Source organism: Mobula birostris, chromosome 4 (genome assembly GCF_030028105.1).
Source record: "Mobula birostris isolate sMobBir1 chromosome 4, sMobBir1.hap1, whole genome shotgun sequence".
In the NCBI taxonomy this organism is placed as follows: Eukaryota; Metazoa; Chordata; class Chondrichthyes; order Myliobatiformes; family Myliobatidae; genus Mobula; species Mobula birostris.
The window spans coordinates 41,534,627-41,559,055 of NC_092373.1; the positions used below are offsets into that span (position 1 = coordinate 41,534,627).

At 41.4% G+C, this 24,429-nt stretch overlaps 1 protein-coding gene across 4 annotated transcripts in view; it reads left to right on the forward strand.

The window, feature by feature from the left end:
- The window catches only part of LOC140196296 (protein FAM131A-like), an 82,640-nt gene that overhangs the window by 25,892 nt on the left and 32,319 nt on the right, over positions 1-24,429 (forward strand). For all 4 annotated transcript variants that reach the window (XM_072255250.1, XM_072255252.1, XM_072255251.1 and 1 more), the window contains exon 3: positions 20,772-20,865. In XM_072255250.1, the coding sequence (XP_072111351.1) occupies positions 20,772-20,865 (94 nt within the window). The remainder of the gene's footprint in view (positions 1-20,771; positions 20,866-24,429) is intronic.

The following is a 24,429-nucleotide window of genomic DNA, read 5'->3' on the forward strand; positions in this document are numbered from 1 at the left end:
CATTTTTTTAATGTATCCAAAGCTCTTCCTATGTAATAATCCTGAGTTTAACTGTGGACAGCGGCTCTCTGGTGAGAGTCGAGGCTTCGTCAGTTTTCTAGCTGGATCTGTCGGGAAGCATTGTACATTCTTTCAGAATCAGGCCAATGCAGAAGCAAGTCTGATACTGAAGGGACAGCCAGTAGCATTCAGCAAATTGCTGGGAAGGTGCCTGCAAGATTTCTGATAAGGCGAGGAAGGAAAAGAATGGGGAAAGGAAAGATGTGAACTTCTTTTCGGGCTTGGATGATTACTTCTCTACACAGAAATTTAAGTGTAGGGAATTTTTTTTTCTAGTGGCTCCCCCAGGCTTTAATTCCTGCTGCCAATTTGGCCTGGTGGGAACATTGTAACAGCTCCCTTGTGCGTCCCACTGATTAAAGTCAGTGGTATCTTTGGAACATGATTTGCATAATTAAAGAACAATCTACTTGCTTTGGGCAGGTGTTCTTCCCACATGCTAAGCAGATTGGAATCTGAAAGTTTTCTGCTACGTTGTCTTGGCAGCCTTTTCATTTCTTTTTCAATAAAATTCTTTATATAAGTACTTTAAGCAGCTGGAGGCTTGAAACTGCCCACAGAGGAGCTCTGAGTCACTTGCTTTACACAGAGGCTTATTCAGTTTTGATCAAGTTCCTTGACTTGCATAAATTCGATTCAAAGATGCTGTATGAAGTTGAATTTTCACACAGGTTCTCCTGCTTGTCTTTCAGAAGGGCAAAGACCTTCCTAGGATAACTGTCTCTTCCTCATTTATGCCATTTTTCTGGAACTTCTTGGCCGTTCTGCTGAATTTTAGCTATCTGAAAAGGAGGCATGCATAACTTCACCTCTTGCTCTTTAATGCCCATGACGATTTGTGAAATAAAAGTACTTACGCCAGAAACATGTAGGAGATCTGTTACCGTTTTCAGAAAAAGATGGGGAGCCGTACTGAACGTAGGCAATATAGTTCCTATGCCTTGCAGGAGTTCCCAGTCTTTTCTATACCATGGACCTCTACCATTAGCTGAAGTGTCCATGGAGCCCAAGTTGAGAAGCTCCTGCTTTAGAGGAACATCCTTGTTGAAAATGCTAATTGTGACCTTTTATTTATTTATTTGTCTGTCTATCTAGGAATACAGTACAGAATAGGCATATCCAGCCCAGCAAGCCACACTTCCCAGCAACCCACCCATTTAACCCTAAACCAATTACAGTGACCTACTTACCTACTAGCTGGTACGTCTTCGGACTGTGGGAGGAAACCGGAGCACCCGGAGGAAACCCATGCAGTCATGGGCAGAGCCTACAAACTCCTTACAGGCAGCGTCAGAATTGAACTCTGAACTCCAATGCCTCAAGCTGTAACCGTGTCACGCTAACTGCTGCACTACCATGCTGCACCCAGCCATGGTAATAAGTTTTATTTTGTGAAATATTTTTTATTGGCATTCTTAAAGGCAGCATTGGAAATATCCTAAGAGATTTCAACTTCCACCACAGTGTTTCACATTGTAAATAGATAAACTGCTCTGAATTAATTATAATTCATTCAATATTATTATAATAATATTTTCCCATTTCTTGAGAGCACATTGATACACTCTGAGGCAACATCAGCACCTGTGGTACGTCAGTATCTGTGGTAAAAATTCAAATCTGCATTTCCTTACCCTAGTAAATATTATACCATGGATATTAATTTCAACATGTATGCAATCTATATTGTTCTAAAAAAGAGGACTGAATTCAGAATTCAGGACCAACAGGCTCCGGGACAGCTTTTTCCACCAGGCCATCAGGTTGAATAATTTACGCTGACACAATTGTATTTCTAAGCTAAAATTGACTGTTCTGTTGTATATCTTACTGTACATACTATTTATTGCAAATTACTATAACTTGCACATTGCACATTCAGACAGAGACGTAACATAAAGATATTTACTCGTCATGTATGTGTGAATGTAAGAAATAATGTCAATTCTATTCAATATCTAAGACAAGTCTCTTTAATCAATGTAATGGAAAAAGTTCTGGAAAAGATAATCATGGGTGGAATGAGCAGCCACTTATTCTTATTTCGATTGAGAGGATATAACCAGCATAGATCTGTTAAAGGCAAAGTGTGTTTAACAGACTTGATACTGGTAATTGATGCAGCATCAAGGGTTACTTGATGAGCCCTCGTCATTTCAAGTTCTGGGTGTTGAGATAGTTTTAGCTTTATTGCTTTGGTGGTGACATGTTCCATCTGAGTCAAGTTAGTGCAGGAGTTTTATGTAATGAAGCATTAGGTTGATCCTGGTCACACAGTGAAATGTTGATCCAATACTAAGAGGCATTTAGAGTCCCAGCAACTGTTTGGGTGAAGCAGCACTTTATCTGGACTCTGAGAGTAATTACTGTTGTTATCTGGGATTTGGAGTAGATGAACCAGAAGACCATAAGAGCAGAATTAGGCCTTTCGGCCCATTGAGCCTGCTCGCCGTTCTATCACGGATGATTTATTTTCCCTGCCAACCCATTCTTCTGCCTTCTTCCTGTAACTTTGACACCCTTACTAATCAAGAACTATCAACCCCTACTTTAAATATACCCAGTGACTCGGGCTCCACCACCATCTGTGGAAATGAACTCCACAGATTCACTACCCTCTGAATGAAAAAATCCTCCTCAACTCCATTCTAAAGAGACGTCCTTCTATTCTGAGGCTGCCCTCTGGTCCCAAACTCTTGACATCCACCTACCAGGGCCTTTCAGTATTTGGTAGGTTTCAATGAGACCTCCCCGCCCCCACCTTATTCTTCTAAACTCCAGTGAGGACAGGCCCAGACTCGTCAAATGCACCTTGTATATTAACCCTTTCATTCCCAAGATCATTCTCATAAACCTCCTCTGGTTGCCAGCACATCGATTCTTTGGTAAGGGGCTCAAAACTGCTGACATTACTCCAGATGTGGTCTGACCAATGCCTTAGAAAGCCCTAGCATCACATTCTTGCATTTTTTATTATTATTGTTATTTCTGAAACACAGCATGGAGTAGGCTTTTCCAGCCCTTTGAGCCACGCTGCCCAGCAACCCCCCAATTAATACCAGCCTAATAACCAATTAACCTACCAACTGGGACGTCTTTGGACTATGGGTGGAAACTGGAGCACCTGGAGGAAACCCACGTGGTCACGGGGAGAGTGTACAAACTCCTTACGGGCAGTGGCAGGAAATGAACCCATGCGGCCTGACTGTTAAGCATTGTGCTAACCACTACGCTACCGTGCCAACCGATATCCTTGTCCTCTCGAAATAAATGCAAACATTGCATTTGTCTTCTTTACTAATGACTCAACCTGCAAGTTAACCTTCAGGGAATCCTGAACTAGGATTCCCAAATCCCTTCACACCTCCGATTTCTGAATTCATTCTCTACTTAGAAATTATCTGTGTCTCTTTATTCTTTATTTCTTCTACCAAACTGCATGACCATACACTTCCCTACGCTGTATTCTTTCTGCCATTTCTTTGCCCATTCTCTTAATCTGTCTGAGTCCTACTGCAAACTCCCTGTTTCCTCAACACTGCCTGCCTTTCCACCTATCTTTGTCTCATTTTGGCCACAAAGCCATCAATGCCATCATCCAGGTCTTTAACATAGAACATGAAAAGTAGCAGACCCAACATCGAACTCTGTGGAACACTCCTAGTCACTGGCAGCCAACCGTAAAAGGCCCCCTCTATTCCCACACTTTGCCTGCTGCCAGTCTTCTGCCCATGTAATACCATGGACTCATATCTTGTTTTGCAGCTGACGAGAGATATCTTGTCAAAGGCCTTCTGAAAATCTACTGTCTACGCTACCTGTTATTTCCTTAAAGAATTCCAGCAGATTTTTCAGACAAAATTTCCCGTAAGGAAACCATGCTGACGTCAGCCTATTTTATTATGTTCCTCCAAGTACCTCGAAACTTCATCTAACATTTTGCCAACCATTGTAGTCAGACCATAATTTCCTGGATTGAGACCCTGTTTCTCTAGGTCCTGGGATGGACACAGTTGTTGTTTCTTTGCCACTTCATCACAAAAACAACACACAACCAGTTACAGCATGTAAATCAGGTGTATACACAAAGGATCTGTTGTCATGGTAATGACTTAGCCTGGTTAGGCATGATTAAGCACATGTTCCACCTGTCAAAATGTCACTAGCTAGCAGTATTCAAATGTAATATACCATACTGTAAAAGATAAAATGACATCCTCTCTGTCTCAGATTTCTCTCCCATTGACTCAGAAACCTTTTGCTGCCATTCATTTGTGATCAGTGGATCAGTGTCCCAGACACCCCACCCTTCAATGGCACATTGGAATGAGACAGTAAATGACTTAAAGATCAAGGCAAAGGTGGAGGAGTGCTTTGTAGTGAACTGCTTGATGCACGGAATGAATGAGGTGAAAACACTCATGTGCCTCAACAGACAAGATTAGTAATTTTATCACTGGACGTCCAGACCGAGTAGGAAACAATTTTTAATGCACTGTCAAATATCTTGACTACAAAGGTTTTGAAAAGAAATCAAAAGTCTAAAGTAAAACCACACCATTCAAAAGTGAAAATATTAAATTGATGGACTAGACAATAACTTTCAACAAAATCATGAACGCTTTAAAAAAGCGTTATTTAATTGAGTGCTCAATTGCATAAAAGTTAGTATTCTTTCAAAGGGTGTATTTTCAGGCCAATGGGCCAGGAGCTTCATTAGGGATTCCTTTTTGGTGGAGTCTACCATTTTACACTGGGCTTCATCTGGACAGTCATCATTAAGCTGATAGATGCATGAAGCAGTAAGCACAGAAACAGACCCTTCCGTCCATTTGGCCCATGCTGGACTCACTTATGCCCGATCTAAAATGCTTTTGAAAGAAATATCATGAGTTCCTGATTAGGATCAAATTGATTGTGTTTGCATAATACAAAGCACTCTTTTCAGCTGTCCCTGGTTGCAGTGAGCATGGTGGTTGTTGGCTGTGTATCAGTAAGTCACCTTGTTGTCCCTTGCAGCAGGTTTATAGGGTAGTCTTGTGACTGCTTTGACCCCATCTAGAGCTGGGCGACTGTGCCTTTTCTCTTACATGTACATTGAAATACAAACTTGGGACAAGAGTGGCTGATGCAGTTAGATCTGAATGAGATTTGTGTGACATCATGCAAATAAAATCGCAATACTATGCCAGTTATGTCTCTTTGAACATCTCTCCTGCTGGACGTGTCCTAAGCATCTCAGAAACAGAGTGAGCAGACCATGAAACAGTAATGAGTGTCCTGGAGAGATTTGACTTGATTTTAATGGTCTGATTCCTCATCTTCCCAAGAAAAGATTCTTTTATTAGTAAGTCCCCCCCCCCATACCAGAAGTGTGAAGGGTATTTTGATACTGATGGTTTACGTCTTTAGAACTGTGGATGCCATTGTGACCGGTGATTCAGAAGAAAAAAAACATTTGCATGTGATTACACAAATATGGTTAATGGATATTTCCAAATTCATCAGCACGGATTGGAGTGTCTGTTACACACCCTTCAGTGACTGTATGAAGCCGCGGGCAGAAGCTGAGGAAGAAAACAAGTTAGCTCTGTAAACAATATGTCTCTGTTCCTTTACTGTCAGCGCCACCTGCTCTTGTTCATGTGCACGTCTAGTCTGTTTCCTTCAATCTCAATTTGTCCTGGGTTGCGGTACATGGAATGGTTAACGTTATGTGCTATGACAGGCTATATTGTGAAATATTATTGGGCACACGTAATTTTCCAGTACAGTGCTGCACATACTATGCTCATAACAAGCCTGTGCTCCCCATGGGCTGGTGTTTGATTTCACATGCACTTTCTAATTTACTTTTGCCTTGAGGTTGATTAGAAACCATTGTCATGTTATTAGTTCGGTTGATATGACACACTCCCATCTTTTGATCTCTTAGATTTGGAAAATAAAAGATGAAATATTCTGTCAAAAATGGTAATGTCTACAAACTAAAGATGAGGTTATAAAAAACCATCAGACAAACAATGATATAGACCTTTCGGTTCAGAACTGTTAAAATGTACCCTTTCCATGGGTGTACAAAACTAGTCAGAAATGTTACATTTCATGTACTAATCCTAATGTGTATGACCCACTGTCAACAATACAGAAAACTGATTTGTAAGCATGGTAACTCAACCCCACTCATTTGCAGTACTGTGGTGTGCATACATATAAACACAGTATATTAAACTATTTATATTTGTGACCAAGCATTTTATCCTCATTCGAAAGAATTTGGAAGGAATAAGTGCACAAACTGTGATTGATTTGTACTTGATTTCCAGTCCAAATATGTTGTATTTGAATAATGTCCATAAAGTAAACCTGCCAGCAATGCGCAGTTTCATCAGCCAAGGGAAAGCAAGTCAGCAATAATTAGATTGGGGCAACCTGTCAAGTATCATGTCATAGAAATTAAAAATACATCAACTACTTCATCTGAATTGTCAGATCTACTCTCTGTTAAATTAGGCTTTGGCAGGGATGTTTATAAAAAAAACAGGAAATGGTTCTGAATGTTGTGTTGACACGTTTGCACACTGCTGTGCGGGTATAGAACCAAAGGAAAAGAATACTAGTCAGCTTTCTGCCGTAGAAGTGACATCGACCTTAACTCTGTCTCCAAACTCTACAGTCTCTGGATTTGTGGACCTTGTGCACCCTGGAAGTGTCAAGTTGAAGGAGCTACCTTCCAAGATGGTGATTCCCTCTTGTGCGTCACTTAACCCTCAAATCAGGACTACCTGCTTACTGGGGCGTAGGCCGCTGACAGTGCCTTGCCGCAGTACTCTGTCCTGGGCCAGCCTTTCTCAAGTTAACCCAGGCGTGGCCCATCTTCTCCTTTCTCTCCCCAGGACAAGGTCTTTGCAGCTTCTGTTGGTGTGTCTGTCGCACTGGATTTTAAGGGGTAGGGTTACTCGTCCCATGCCCAACCCTCTTCCTCTTGCAGCCCGGCTTGGACTGTTTATGGCAGAGTTTAAAATCAGGATGGTTGTGTTGGATTGTTCCAAAAAACCCCTCTTGGACTCTGTGCTATACGAAAGGAAGTGGTTAATTATTACATGTACATGTATTTTGCATGTATGTTACAGAATTGTATTTCAAATGCAGATATAGTGGTAGACCTGGTATTAATTGTCAATATGGATGTTTTCTTGTGCTGCTGTGAATCATGATATTGTTTGTGTGCTTGGTTTGCAGGTTGGGTCCATTTGTAACAGATTTAAGAGAAAGCACTCTGACAAGCACTCTCTGCCAATTATACTTGCTAAATAAATCTGCTGGCTAGCCTTACTGTGACAGATTTGCAGTGACTGCTAAGTGCCTTCCTCATCTCGTCCCTGATTTGATACTGGAGGCGGTGATGCAATCTGCTTCACACTGTTACAAGGAGTGTGGCTAGGGCTGCCAGCTTGGAAGTAGCTCATGCCCATTGGCTGTAGGGAGAACATCGCTGAATCTCTTTGTTCATTAATGCCATTGATTCATTAGGTTGCGATGAAAGTCAAGATTTCGACTCCCCCCAACCTCACCCCAAAAGAAGACCATAAGACAGGGGCAGAATTAGGCCATTCAGCCCATCGAGTCTGCTCCGCTTTTCCATCTAGGCTAATTTATTATCCCTCTCAACCACATTCTCCTGATTTCTCCCAATAACCTTTGACACAATTACGAATCTAGATCCTCTCAACCTCTGCTTTAAATATACCCAATCTCTTGGCCTCCACAACCATCTGTACCAATTAATTCCACAGATTCACCACCCTCTGGCTAAAGAAATTCCTCCTCATCTCTGTCCTAGAGGGATACCCTTGTATTCTGAGGCTGTGCCCTCTGGTCCTAGACTTGCCCACTATAGGAAACAACCTCTCCATGTCCACTGTATCTAGGACTTTTCAGTATTTGATAGGTTTCAATGAGATCCTCTCCCTTGTTCTTTTAGACTCCAGCAAGTACAGTCCCAGAGCCACCAAACACTCCTCATACGTTAATCCTTTCATTCCTAGGGTGAATCTCATGAACCTCCCCAGGACCCTCTCTCCAGAAGAACTGCTGTAATACATAATCTTCAGCCTTTATGCGGGGAGCTTGTCACAATTTGCAAGTGTTGGAAGACGGACCACAATAACCATGCCAAAAAAGAGTGGATGCCCACTATGGGTCAGTGCCCTACAAAAGCCCCTATAAAAGTGGGTTTAAGCTTTTTAAGAGCCTGAAAATGCTTATCTGCTCTTCAGGGTATGACTGGCATGGCTGACAGGACTAGCAAGCGGAGCAGGCAAATGGCAGTACTGACACACCCAGGTCCTGTGCCATTCTGATTCGAAGATGTATTTCTTATCCTTAATGACTGGGGTTATTCGGCCTGTTGAATCAGTGCCAGCCACTTCACTCCCTCAGTTCTCTAGTTCATTGTCATTTGCACTGTATTGTCATCTTGCTTCCTCTAAAAGTAAACCATTGGGTAAGGTTAAAAATATTTTCTGACTAATGTTGTAAGAATTGGTACGTTCCAAAATTGCATTTAAGCAACCAGTTAGAGTTTTCAGGTTTTTGCTGCCAGTATCTAAAATAGCCAACTTGTGGTGATTTGCTTTTGGATCACAAGAGATTGTTACAGTTTACTTGTTTACAGCAGTTTTAACCAGAACTTTGTTTGAGCAGTCACCCGCGTTACATCTCGGAATGAGAATCAGGTTTATTATCACTTTTTTTTATATGATAACGTGAAATTTGTTGTTTTGCAGCAGCAGTAGAGCGCAAAGACAAAAATTTCTGTAAATTATAGAATAAATAAATAGTGTAAAAACAAATGAATAAAGAGATAGTATTCACGGACCATTCACTGAACAGCAGATGGGGAGAAGCTGTTTCTGAATCGTTGAATGTGACTGCCTGCTCCGGCACTTCCTCCCTGCTGGTTGTAACGAGAAGAGGACATGCCCAATCGAAACTTGCGCGCAATTGATGGCAACATAGAAAATGGATACAGTACAGTTAGAGGCATTACTTAATTCTTGTTGCCATTGTTAATTTATGATTTTTTGTTGAATATTGTAGGCAAGGCCATTTATTCCCCTTAGCAATGAAACATGGTTACCTGTCCCTCCAAAAAACCCAATAAATAACAAGCTGCACAAGCATTAGTGAAGACTATCACTTACTGCTATTTTAGCATTTATATTCGGTCTGCTCACTTCTTCCTGGCTTCTGGAGATAAACAAAATATACTAAATTAACTACATCAACAATCTTATTTTACTATTATCCTTTATCATGGCCAATGACGAGAAATTTGTTGCGAAACCTATTAAAGTTATTACATACTGTAAATGATCTCATTACACCAATATTGCATTTCCCACAATTTTGAATTTCATATTATTTTATATGTTGTAGTTATTGCTGCGACTGAGCTAGTCTGTATCATTGTCTGTTTATTCCCCTCCATATATGCTATGTGACTCACTGAGTTCCTCTATTTTGTGTGTGTTTCTCTACATCTTTATTTATGAATCTATTAAAATCTCATGCCTAACTACCCAGGTGAAATGCTGCTAAATTAATACCAGTGGTAGTGATGCATATTATTGTAAATATATTTAGCACTTGGAGCTCTGGACTACTGACTCCCACACCGACAGCTGGGAAATTCAAAGTCAAAAATTAAATAAATCTGTAATTTTTGGGGAAGTGAGAACTAATTTCAATATCTGTGAAGTTACCTGATTCGCTAATATCTGCCTTTTTCATCTAGTTTAGATCATGATTCCTTAAGTTTGTCATAGCTGGGGGAGGTAGTGGGGATAAGCTCCAACTACCTATTAAATGCTCCCAATAGTATGTGTCTCAAATGGCCTCCGACAATCAAATCCAGCTTCTGGCTTTCGTGTGTGACTTAACTACTAGGCCCTGGCGGAACCCTGTCTACTGACAGGAGAAGGAGCCAAGGTGGGTTACTGGTGCCTTACAACCAGTCACTTCAGGCGGATGGGGCTTGTAAGCTGTGTTTGGCAGCTCATCTAGGAGAAGGAAAACTCTGATCTCAAACCTCCGCTGCCTTGTGGCTATTCCCATTCATGGGGAAGGCTTCGGGAGTAAAGCCTAAGGGAAAATCCAGAGCTGGAGTCCCTAAGGCAGTTCACCATTGAGTTCAATGCTGACAGGCAACTCCTGTGGTGCCAAACTGTGCCGGTCTCTGCTGTTCCTTTCGATTCATCAGCTGAGTGGAGAGGGAGAGCCTGTTGCCTGGGCAACAGCTTGCTCTCTGTATCGTACTGCCCTGGCTTGCGTATCGCTTAGACAGCTAGGATGCAATATCCTTGATTGACCCTGACCAAAAGAGGACCTCATAGTTTAGAAATGACTCCAGATCAAATGAAGTTGACTCAGAGGGATGGCCAATAAATGCAAGTGTTGCCAGCATCCTGTGTGGGGCTGTCGCTGTTCTCCACTGATCTCTGAATTTCATTTTCACAAACTTTTTCCTTACTCTCTATCGTGAGCTGCTTGCTGGAGCTGACTTGGACCTCCACGGTGAGGCTTTGTAATGTGGTAAACTCTTCTGCTTGTAGTTCTCATCATGGGTATAAAAGCGGGTTTAAGCTTTTTAAGAGCCTGAACATGCTTATCTGCTCTTCAGGGTATGACTGGCATGGCTGACAGGACTAGCAAGCGGAGCAGGCAGATGGCAGTACTGACACACCCAGGTCCTGTGCCATTCTGATTCGAAGATGTTTTTAATGACTGGGGTTATTCAGCTTGTTGAATCAGTGCCAGCCCACGGTAAATCCCACTCACTTCACTCCCTCAGTTCTCTAGTTCATTGTCATTTGCACAAGAATGCATGCACTGAAAAGCTTGCGGGAGCATCAAAGGCTGGTATAGCATCATATATGCAGCACTGATAAGAAAAACAGATTGAATTGTACATTTTTCTACAAGAAAGGACACAATTGTTTCTACACTAGGAGCAATTTACAGAGCTAATGAATCTACCAATCAGCATATCAGCCATGATGGAATGGTGAAGCAGATACGATGGGCTGAATAGCCTCATTCTGTTTCTGTGTCTTATGACTTTATGTGATAGGAACAGAAGAAGCTACGTTCCTGAACGACCTGAAGCTTTGATCAAGAGGACAGCTTGGCTTGGCTAGCTGTAAATTAGTTTTTTAATGTAAAAGCAAAATTGCTGAAAATCTAAAATGAAGTCATAGAATGCAGCATCTAAGGCCCTTTTGACTCTACCGTCAATTTTACTTGTTCACTTAGTGCAAGGTTTCTATTGGAGTCCCTGAACAGCAGTCCGGTCTGGTACTCTGGTTGGTTGCCCAGTGCTGGTGCATGTGTGTGTGTGTGTGTGTGTGTGTGTGTGTGTGTGTGTGAACAACATGTAGTGTGTGTGTGTGTGTGTGTGTGAACAACATGTAGTGTGTGTGTGTGTGTGTGAACAACATGTATTTATAATTGTGGATGCCACTGTCAAGCTGCCATCTGCCCTCATCTGAATCCATCTGCATTGTCAGCTGGGAAGTGGTGTTTCTACATCACAAGATTGTGACTGTGTATAAAATTATGAATTACCTTGTAAATTAGTATTAATTAGTAATGAGTACTGAATAAATAACCAGGCTGGACTTCAGCAGAGAAGATTTAATGATCCCAATAGCATAATGTTACTTAGCTTTCTGAACATCAGTAGGGCCTTGAGATTTAATTAGGGCATTGGATGTTCTCAGTGGCTTTTGCACTTGGCTGTTGCTGCCCCCGAGTGTTGTGAAAAGATAATCAATGAAGTGGTGATATTAGTGTAGACTTTAACAGTGTGAATGAGTAAATTGGCCACAGCACTGTGATGCAAGGTGCATTCAAATTGGTAACGTGACGAGGAACGTGATGGCTGTGAGTGGGGGAATGGTACGGCTATCTCTGTTGGACCGTAGGGAAAATCTGGTTAATGTGGATCATCTGGGAACCACAGATGTAGATGAAACCAAGGACATTCTGCTTAAGGAATATGAATACCCGGTATTAAAAGTAAAAAAAAAACAGAACTACAAAGGTGCAGTGGATAAAGTAGATCAGGGATCAAGGTTAGAAAATTGAATGGTGCAGTTGGTTTACAAACTGAGGGAGTGTGTAGTGGGACTGCTAGCAAGGACAGGCTGATGATAGGGCAAAATTGCAGTCAATGGCATGAGCTGCATTATAAAATGGAGACAAAAATTGAAAAGAGTGAATATGGGACTGAAGGTGTTATATTTGAATGCACACAGTATATGGAATAAGGTAGATGAACTTGTAGCAAAGTTACATATTGGCACTTATAACATAGTGGGCATCACTGAATTGTGGCTGAAAGAAGATTATAGCTAGGAGCTTAATGTCCAAGGATACACATTGTATCAAAAGGACAGGCAGGTAGGCAGAGGGAATGGGGTGGATCTGTGGGTAAAAAATGAAATCAAATAATTAGAAAGAGGTGACATAGGATTGTAAGGTTTAGAATCATCGTGGGTTGAGCTAAGAAACTGCAAAGGTAAAAAGAACTGTTATATACAAACCTCCGTACAGTAGTAAAGATGGGGGCTACAGATCACAATGCAAGATAGAAAATGCACGTCAAAATGGCAATCCTAGGATTGTCACGGGAGATTTCAATATGCAGGTAGGTTGGGAAAATCAGGTTGGTGCTGGATCCCAAGAGGAGGAATTTGTAGAATGCCAACAAGATGGCTTTTTAGAGCAGCTTGTGGTTGAGCCCACTAGGGGATCAGCTGTTCCAAAGTTGACAAGAAGGGTGCACTAGCAGGAATAATGGCAGAGCAGCAATGGCTGGAATTTCTGGGAACAATTTGGAAGTTGCAGGATAGGATCCCACAGAAGAAGTAGCAGTATTCTAAAGGTGAAATGACACAACCGTGGCTGACAAGGGAAGTCAAAGCCACCATAAAAGCCAAAGAGGGGCCATATAGTAAAGTAAAAATTAGTGGGAAGTTAGAAGATTTGGAAGCATTTTAAAAACAAACAGAAGACAACTAAAAAGCCATAAAGAGGGAAAGCATGGAATACAAAGGTAAGCTAGCCAATAATATTAAAAAGGATAACAAAAGTTTCTTCAGATATATAAAGAATTAAAGAGAAGCAAGAGTAGATATTGGACCTCTGGAAAATGATGCTGGAGAAGTAGTAATGCAGGACAAACTGAATAAGTATTTTGCATCAGTCTTCACTGTGGTAGATACTAGCAGCATGCTGGAAGTTCGAAAATATCAGGGAGCAGAAGAAAGCGAAGTTGCCATTACTAAGGAGAAGGTGCCATGGAAACTGGAAAGTCTGAAGGTAGATAAATCACCTGGACCAAATGGCCTTATCAACTTTAGTACACCCCAGGGTTCTGAAAGAAGTGTCTGAAGAGATTGTGGAGGCATTAGTAATTTTTTTTTCAAGAATCAGTAGATTCTGGAGGACTGGAAAATTGTAAATGTCATTCTACTCTTCAAGAAAGGAGAGAGGCAGAAGAAAGAAAATTATAGGCTAGTGAATCTGACCTCAGAGATTGGGAAGATGTTGGAGTCTGTTGTTAAAGGTGAGGTTTCAGGGTACTTGGAGGCACATGATAAAATAGGTCCTAAGTCAGCATCGTTTCCTGAAGGGAAAATCTTGCCTGACAAATTTGTTGGAATTCTTTGACGAAATAATAATAAGCAGGATAGACAAAGGAGAATTGGTTGTGTACTTGGATTTTCAGAAGGCCTTTGACAAGATTCTACATATAAGGCTGCTTAACAAGTTATGAGCCCATGATACTACAGGACATATACTAGCATGGATAGAGTGTTGCTGATTGGTAAGAGGCAAAGAGTGACAATAAAGGGAGCCTTTTCTGGTTTGCTGCCAGTAACTAGTGGTGTTTCATGGGGTCTATGTTGGCACTGCTTTTTATGTTATATGTCAGTGATTTGAATAATAAAATTGATGGCTTTATGACCAAGTTTGTGGATGATACATAGACAGGTGGAGGGGCAGGTATTGAGGAAGCAGAGAGGCTGCAGGAGGACTTAGACAGATTGGGAGAATGGGCAAGGAAGTTGCAGATGGAATACAGTCTAGGGAAGTGTATGATCATGCACTTTGGTAGAAAAAATAAAAGTGTAGACTATTTTCTAAATGGAGAGAAAATTCAAAAATCTCACGTGCCAAGGGACTTGGGACTCCTCATGCAAGATTCCCCAGAGGTTAATCTGCAGGTTGAGTCGGTGATGAGGAAGGCAAATGCAATGTTAGCCTTCACTTCAAAAGGACTAGAATATAAAAGCAAGGATGTAATGTTGAGGCTTCACAAGGCACGGGCCTCACTTGCAGTATTGTGAGCAGTTTTGGGCCCCTTATCAAAGAAGCGATGTGCTGACATTGGAGAGAGTTCAAAGAAGTTTCATGAAAATGATTCCAGGATTGAAAGACTTATCATATGAAGAGAATTTGATGGCTCTGGGCCTGTGTTCACTGGAATTAAGAAGAATGTGTGAGGGATCTCATTGAAACATATCGAATGTTGAAAGGCCTTGATAGAAAAGATGTGGAGAGGATGTTTCCTGTGGTGGGAGATTCCAGGACCAGAGGACACAGCCTCAGAATAGAGGGACGTCCATTTAGAACGGAGATGAGGAGAAATTTCTTTAGCCAGAGAGTGGTGAATCTGTGGAATTTGTTACCACAGGTGACTGTGGAGGCCAAGTCATTGGGTATACTTAAGGAGGAGTTTGATAGATTCTTGATTAGTCAGGGCATGAAGGGATACGGGGAGAAGGAAAGTGATTGGGGCTGAGGGAAAAATGGATCAGCCATGATGAAATGGCAGAATAGACTTGATTGGCCAAATGGCCTATTTCTGCTTCTGTATCTTATGGTCTTAAATATAAGGGTATGTAAAGGTTTACTTCAAATTAAACCCCAAAAGGGGAAAAATAGACTAAAATGCAACTGAATGATCTTTATCTGAATGCTCATAGCATTTGTTAAAAAGATTTGTTAATTAATAGCGTGAATAAAACTATTGGATACGGTCTAACAGCCACTTCAGAAATGTCATTGCAATCTAATTAAATTTCAGGGATACTTGAGATTTTGAAGGGAAAGCAAAATGGAAAGAGAGGTGAGGTAGCCTGATTTTAAAGTACAGGATACGGACTACAGCAACCAAGGATCTTGGCACAGAATATCAAGTAGAATCAATTTGGGTTGAGCTAAGCTAACAGCAAATAAGTTATATGAAGGACCCAGAAATTAAAGGCAATGTAGGATATCGAATAATTTGGGAAATAAGGGTTGGATATTGTAAGGAGATTGCAATAATCATTGGGAACTTTAAACCTGCCTGTAGACTGGAAAGAACAAATAGGAAGTAACAGTATGGAAAATAAACGCGAGACTGGTGCATCAACATATTGAACTAGAAACAGCAAGGGAACACTCTGCTTTATATCTAGTATTATATATTGAGGAAAGCATTATTGATGCTTTGATTGAAGGGGTCCTTAGGAAACTGTGGTAACTGGTTTATTATTGATATAGGGTGAAAAGCTTTGTTTTGCATGCTATCTGGAAAGATCATTCCAAGACATTAGTATGTCGAGGTAGCATGCAGGGAACAGTGTTAACAAAATGCAGGATATAATGTTATATTTACAGGAAAAAGTGCAGTGCAGGTAGGCAAATAAAACGCAAGGACTATGACGAGGTAGACTGAGAGATCAAGAGTTCATCTTTTATCATAACGATAAAGCACTCATCCCGTTTCACCGTGATTAGAATATATTAATATTTCATTAAAAATGGTAGGTGATGTTAGTTCAATCTGAAATCAGAGTTTTAAACTTAAACAAATCAAACCATAAAAGCACAAAATATGAGTTAGTTGCTTAGATTTTGAAGGGTATGGCTCAGAGTGAGAGGAGGAGCAGGAATGTGGGCAAGTTCTGATGCAAAGACTTGACATGAAACATTGCCAAATTATGTTTTGTTGCTTGACCTACTAAGGTCTTCCAGCAGTTACTTTTTGCAATGGATCTATTTGTCTAACAACAATAGTAAGGGAAATCAGGAATCCATATCAAGGAAAGACTAATAGAGGAGCAACATCTTATATTCTCTCCGTGTAGCCTCCAACCTGATGGCATGAACATTGATTTCTCGAACTTCCAGTAATGGCGAATCTTCCTTCATTGTTCCCCAGCCCCTTTTCCCTCTCACCTTATCTCCTTGCTCGCCCTCTCTGATGCTCCTCCCCCTTTTCTTTCTTCCGTGGCCTCCTGTCCTCTCCTGTTAAATTCCCCCTTCTCCAAGTCTGTATCTCTTTCACCAATCAACTTCCCAGCTCTTTTACTTCACCCCTCCCAGTTTCACCTATCACCTTGTGTTTCCTCACCCCCTCCCCCCACCTTCTAATCCTGACTCCTCGTCTTTTTCTCTCCACTCTTGAGGAAGGATGTCGGCCCAAAATGTCGACTGTACTCCTTTCTATAAATGCTACCTGGCCTGCTGAGTTCTTCCAGCATTTTGTGTACGTTGCCTGGATTTCCAGCATCTGCCGGTTTTCTCTTGTTTGTGACTTGGAAAGTAGTGATAGTATTAGGGAGAGTCAACGTGGATTTATGAAAGGGAAATCATGTTTAATAAATGTACTTTACCTCCTTGAGGTGGTAGTAGATAGATAGGTAAAGGCAAACCAATTAAGGTAGTATATTTGGATTCTTAGAAGGCCTTTGATAAGATGTCACAGATGTTATTGTTGATAAACAAATAGAACACATAGTATTGGGTATTAGGGGTAACATACTGGCATGAATTATCTTCAAAATGGGAAGATAGAGCATAGAATAGTACAGCACAGGACAGGCCCTTCAGCCCACAATGTTGTGCTGAACCTAATGAATTAGTCATCACACACAAAACGCTGGAGGAACTCCTGCCAAGGGGTTTCAGCCTGAAACCACGAATGTACTTTTTCCATAGATACTGCCTGGCCTTCTGAGTTCCTCCAGCATTTTGTGTGTGTTGCCTGGATTTCCAGCATCTGCAGATTTTGAACTTAATAGTGTGCTGTCTCTTGACATTTGACTTCCAATATACAACACTTCACACTTGGCCACGTTAAACTCCTTGTTCCATTTCTCTGTCCATTTCTGCAATTGATCTATATCCCGCTGTATTCTTTGCCAGTTATTTACGCTATCCAAAACACCACCAATCTTGGTATCATCTGCAAATTTACTAATCCATCCATGTAAATTTTCATCCAGGTCATTTAGATACATCACAAACAGCAAAGGCCCCAGTAAAGATCCTTGCAGAACACTGCTAATCACAAACCTCTAGCTAGAATAAGTCATTTTAACCACCACCCTCTGTCTTCTATGGGCAAGCAAGTTCTGAATCCAAATGGCCAATTCACCATGGATCCCATGCAATTCTTTTTTAATTCAAATTTTTATTATTATTTATTCTTATTTTACAAAGCAGCACAGCATATCACAGAGCAGATACAGTACAGCATATTTACACAGCCATCCCATGACAGGAAAACAAATAAAACTTAGAGGCAGAAAGAAGCTCTAATTTAAGTTTAAATTAACATACAACCAAAATTGATCCCACGCGTCTTGCTGTTTTCCCTCACTGTTAATTCTTCCCAACATGTGTTCATATGATGAAATCCCATGAATTTTAATCTTCTGGATGAGCTTCCCATGAGTGACCTTGTCAAACTGCTTACTAAAATTCATGTAGACATTATTATCGACAGCTCTACCTCCGTCACGAAACCTATCTCAGGATTGCATATGGTAACATACAGGTATGTGTACTTCGATAATAAATTTACTTTTGATCTTTGAACTTTGATCAATCACCTTTGTCACCTCATCAAAAAACTCAAACAAGTTAGTATGAGACAACGTGTCCTGCACAAAGCCATGCTGGCTCTCCCTAATTAGGTCATGGTTTTCCAAATGCTCATAAATCCTATGCCTAAGAATTCTGTCCAGTAACTTCCCTACCACTGACATGAAGCTCAGCAGCCTGTAGTTTCCAAGACTATTGCTGGTTCCCTTCTTGAACAATGGAATAACATTCGCCACTCTGCAGTCCTCTGGGATCTTGGCTGTAGCTAGAGAAGAGACAAAAGGTATTGGTTAAGGACCCAGTGATCTATTCACTTGCTTCTCTCAATAAGCTGAGGGGTATCCCATCAGGCCCTGTAGACTTATTCACCTGAACACTCTCTGAGAGACCTGACACTACCTCCTCCTTCACCTCAAAATGCCCGAGCATATTAATATGTTCCCTATTGTCCACATCCTCCTTGGTAAATACTGATGTAAAGTGCTCATTAAGGACCTCACCCACATCCTCCACATCCAAGCAAATGTTGCTCCCTTTTATCCTTGAATGGTCCCCCCCTCTTCTTGGTTATCCTCTTGCTTTAGCTTTATGTATAGCATGCCTTGGGATTCTGTTTAATCTTACTTGCCAATGACTTTCCATAGCTCCTCCTGGCTTTCCTAATTCCCTTCTTGAGTTCTTTTCTGGCTTCTTTATAACCCTCAAGGGCTCTGTTTAATTCTGGTTTCTAAGCATTGCATACTTTTCCTTTTTCTTCTTGATTAAATTCATCACCTCTGTCGACATCCGAGGTTCTCTTATCTTGCCATCCTTGTCCGTCCTTCTGACTGGAACATACCTGTCCTGTATTCTCTGCAGTTGGTCTTTAATCACGCTCCACATGCTGGATATGGACTTGCCCTTAAACAGCTGTTCCCAATTATCGCTCCTCAGATCTTGCCAATTGCTCTCATAATTTGCCCTGCTCCGAAATAATACTGTCCCACAAGGCCCATGCTTATCGTTATCCATAACTACTAATAAGTTGTGGTTATTGTTCCCTAACTGCTCACCCACTGAGAGGGTGGTCACTTAGCCAGGCTCATTACCCATCACCAGACCCCATAACAACAACCCTGTTGTTTTTACACCTTTTCTTAATCTGCCTGCATTATCTGTTCCTCAGTGTCCCGGTGGCTACTGGGGTGGGTTGGTCTGTAGTACAGTCCCATTAGAGTATTGCACCCTTCCTGTTTTTGAGTTGTACCCACAGACTCAGCAGGGGAGCCCTCCATCTTGTCCCCTCAGAGTGCAACGATTAGTAGTTCAACCCTGACCATTAATCTCCCTGTCTATCTTTTCTAAAATATTGAAACCCTGAAACATTAAGCATCAATTCCTGTCCCACCCATCTTCCCCTGCACGATTGTTCTGAGTGACCTAGTTGACATTTTTGTGTTAGGTTTTGAGTACAGATCTGTATAAGAACACTACGGAATATTGTGTATAAGTCCAGCCTCCATACTTTTGGAAGGATACGCCCATGATTGAGAGAGCACAGCAAAGAATGGCTGGATTGATTCCTGGGATGAGGGGTTAACTGAACAAGGAAAGATTAAGAGCAGAGGCCTTTATTCCCCAGAGTTTAGAATGAATATGATCTCCTAGGGGGCTTGTTGGTATAGACAAAAAACCGATGTTTTCTCTGATGAGGAAATCCAGATCTATCAGTACCAGTCTCAAGATAAGGGGTTGTCCATTCACGTGAGAAGTTTTTTTTTCATCTAGCTGATGGTGAATCTTTGGAATTTGCTATTCTAGAAAGCTGTGGAGTTGTTTATTAAAATGTCAAGACAGGGTATTAGACATTGGGGAGTTAAGGAAAATGGCACTGTGATGAAAGAATCAACCTTCAGCAAAGATCTGGGGTGAAGGGCTAGCTCCTGCTTCTGGTTGCGTTTCTTGTGTCCTTGCATTTTAGTAATATTTACAAAGATCATTGTATAGAATAAGGAGATGACAGGTTTGTCAAAGCCATGATGACTTGGAAACTTTGCAGCATTTGTGACAGCAGTTGTACCTGACAGTACTGAGTGTGAAGCCATGTGCATGATGCTTGCATAATTTGAAATGATTTTTTTATAGTGGAAGAGCTGCATAATATCAAAACTTCAGGCTCTATTTTCTAATAATATTATGCTTATTTTATCTTACTACACCGCGTGCCTTCTTTCTGACAGTAATGACTTGGAGTTTCACTCTGTTAGTTACTCATACAAATAGTAAAAAGTGAAATCTTAACTGATTGGCTAGCACTTCCTGTTTATACTTCAATCAAGTACGCAGCTTAAACTCTTTCAGATAAAAGTTTTCAATTTTTAAACTGAGCATTGTGGGGAGAAAAATTATGAAATCTTCTGTTTGCTCTATAACTGCTCTGCACTACATCAAAAAGCTAGAATAATATTTTCTACAGAAAACCTGTGCATCCTCAGGGGATCTGAGACCATAGACAGTACATAGAGAGAAAGACACACAGACAGGCAGACCGTAAAGCATGTGTGCACCCCGATGCAGACAGACAGTCCTGGCTGGCATCGGCTATTTTAATTAACTCTAATGTACAATTTTACAGACGATAAAGCATCGCGACCAGAACAGACTATACATTGCTGTCAAGAGCTAGTGCTCTGAATGTAAAAGGACGTTATGTGTAGGTTTTTTTTAAATTGCTGAGAACATTTGAACAACAGCTCAACCTTTGTACCCGATTTCCAATTTTCCAGGTAAATGTTGAAGACACTATTGAAATGTTACCAAAATCAAGACGCGCGCTTACTATTCAGGAGATTGCTGCACTTGCAAGATCATCTTTACATGGTATGTGTGCATTAATAATTAATTGTATTTATATAAACATGCTTTAGAATCCATTGACTTACATTTTGCCAGAAAATACTGGTGATGCTGGAAGAATGAAATTCAAATAAAATGCTGGAAATAGTAGCACTCACAAAAAGAGAAATAAAGGTTCTGACTGTTGACCTTTCATGACATCTGAGAAATTATAACTGAAAGTTGTAGAGAAAGTGGGGAAAGGTGGTGAGGACGAGAGATAGAGGGAGAGAGAGAGAGAGAGAGAGAGAGAGAGAGAGAGAGAAAATAAACACCAGCAGAGACTGAATGATAGAAATTGAGAGAGAGAAAGAAAATAAACACCAACAGAGACTGAATGATAGAAATTGAGGCTGGTAAGGACAAATGAATGACAACCACTAGTCTTGTTTGTGTGGGTGTGAAAAGGAGGACGTGAATGAAATCTCAATATGGGGACAGGGAAAAACTGATTTCTGGAAATGAGAAACAACACTGGAATGGGGACTCATCAGAAAACGTTGAATTCAGCATTGAGGCTGCAACGTGCCTGAATTGAAGAGGAGGTGCGGTACTTGGAGCTTCTACCGAGCTTCAAGGAAGAGCTTGAAGAGGAATGGAGAGTTGAAGTTCCGGGTCACCACTTTACTCTGAATGCAGGCGATGTGCAAAGCAACCAGTCCGTCTGCTTTGGCTACCTTAGGTTTGTGAGCATCAGATGCAGCGTGTAAAATAGAACAAGTTCAAGCACATTAATGTTTCACTTGGACGTGGTATATTTGGATTTTCAAAAGGCTTTTGACAAGGTCCCACACAGGAGATTAGTGAGTAAACTTAAAGCACACTGTATCTGACATTTGACCTCCTGAAGTGAAAAAAGCAAATACATCTTATCTCAGTAATAAGCTATGTTTACACCATGGTGCCCCAGGTGGAAAATGCTCAGTAACCATAACAGGGATGTAAAGTGGACCTGGAGTCACAGCAGAAAGGCAGGGGCAGAAATGGAGCCGGAACAAGTTTCTCTGCAGTGCCTGAGGTCAAGGATTGCAGGTGGAGATCTCGGAGGATAAGGGCTAGTGATGTCTGATGGGGGGGGGGGGGGTGGTGAGGGTAGAACGTGGCTTGCTTCGCTGTTGTTGTGCCTGTTTTTTAGTATGTTGGCTGCGTGTTGTTCTTCTGAACATTGTGGGCATGCTATGTTGGTGCCAAAAGCATGGCTATGCTCGGAGTGTGTTGGTTGATAACAGAAACAATGTGTTTCTTTGTATGCTTCAATGGACATGTGACTAATTAATCTAATCTAATCTAATCTAATCTATGAAGTCAATGCATCTATTTTTCGCTTCAACCCTTCGTCGATCTAACTCATGGGACATGGTGGGCATTGAATGCTGATCCACATCTACACTGTTTGGAAATCTGGGTGTCCCTGGGTTTGTAACGGTTTCTGATAGCCCATCCCCAGTGTGTCAAAGCAGATGTATTTCAACACTGAAACATTGAATAATTGGACGAGTATGTGCAAACAACGGCTCGACTTACCAGACAGAATAGAATACTTATTAAAACATTCCAGGTGTGATTACATCTGAAGCTAATCTCAGAGGATCTACTTTTTCCACTGCCTATATTTGTGCCACATACCTGTAAGGAGAAACTTGGCAATCTCAGAGAAAGCTCTAGAAAAATATATCTTAGTTCCATTTGGATTTTTTTCTGACTTCCATAACTGTCAATGACAGTAATGATATGATGATCAAACAGGAGAAAATCTGCAGATGCTGGAAATCCAAGCAATGCACACAAAATGCTGGAGGAACTCAGCAGGCCAGGCAGCATCTGTGGAAAAGAGTAACCAGTCGATGTTTCAGGCTGCGACCCTTCATCAGGACTGGAAGAGGGGATGAGAAGTCAGAGCAAGAAGGTGGGGGGAAGGGAGGAAGAAATACACAGTCGGAGTTGATAGGTGGAACTGGGAGAAGGGGAGGGGTGAAGTAAAGAGCTGGGAAGTCAATTGAAAGAGATACAAGGCTGGAGAAGGGAGACTCTGATAGGTGAGGACAGAAGACCGTGGAAGAAAGGGAAGGGGGAGGAGCATCAGAGGCAGGAGACGGGCAGGTGAAGAGATAAGGTGAGAGAGTGAAATGGAAATGGGGAATGGGGTGCAATTACCTGAAGTTCAAGAAATCAATATTCATGCCATCAGGTTGGGGGCTGCCCAGACAGAATATATGGTGTTACATAGAAACATAGAAAATAGGTGCAGGAGTAGGCCATTCAGCCCTTCAAACCTGCACCACCATTCAGTATGATCATGGCTGATCATCCAACTCAGAACCCTGTACCTGCCTTCTCTCCATACCCCCTGATCCCTTTAGCCACAAGGGCCATATCTAACTCCCTCTTAAATATAGCCAATGAACTGGCCTCAACTGTTTCTGACAAGGGAAATTAGGGATAGTATCAATTCCAAAGAAGAAGCATACAAATTAGCCAGAAAAAGTGGCTCACCTGAGGACTGGGAGAAATTCAGAGTTCAGCAGAGGAGGACAAAGGGCTTAATTAGGAAGGGGAAAAAAGATTATGAGAGAAAACTGGCAGGGAACATAAAAACTGACTGTAAAAGCTTATATAGATATGTGAAAAGAAAAAGATTGGTTAAGTCAAATGTAGGTCCCCTACAGACAGAAACATGTGAATTGATTATGGGGAGCAGGGACATGGCAGACCAATTGAATAATTACTTTGGTTCTGTCTTCACTAAGGAGGACATAAATAATCTTCCAGAAATAGTAGGGGACAGAGGGTCCAGTGAGATGGAGGAACTGAGGGAAATACATGTTAGTAGGGAAGTGGTGTTAGGTAAATTGAAGGGATTAAAGGCAGATAAATCCCCAGGGCCAGATGGTCTGCATCCCAGAGTGCTTAAGGAAGTAGCTCAAGAAATAGTGATAATTTTTCAAAGCTCTTTAGATTCTGGACTAGTTCCTGAGGATTGGAGGGTGGCTAATGTAACCCCACTTTTTAAAAAAGGAGGGAGAGAGAAACCAGGGAATTATAGACCGGTTAGCCTAACATCGGTGGTGGGGAAACTGCTAGAGTCAGTTATCAAAGATGTGATAAGAGCACATTTGGAAAGCGGTGAAATCATCGGACAAAGTCAGCATGGATTTGTGAAAGGAAAATCATGTCTGACGAATCTCATAGAATTTTTTGAGGATGTAACTAGTAGAGTGGATAGGGGAGAACCAGTGGATGTGGTATATTTGGATTTTCAAAAGGTTTTTGACAAGGTCCCACACAGGAGATTAGTGTGCAAACTTAAAGCACACGGTATTGGGGGTAAGGTATTGATGTGGATAGAGAATTGGTTGGCAGACAGGAAGCAAAGAGTGGGAATAAACGGGACCTTTTCAGAATAGCAGGCAGTGACTAGTGGGGTACCGCAAGGCTCAGTGCTGGGACCCCAGTTGTTTACAATATATATTAATGACTTGGATGAGGGAATTAAATGCAGCATCTCCAAGTTTACGGATGACACGAAGCTGGGCGGCAGTGTTAGCTGTG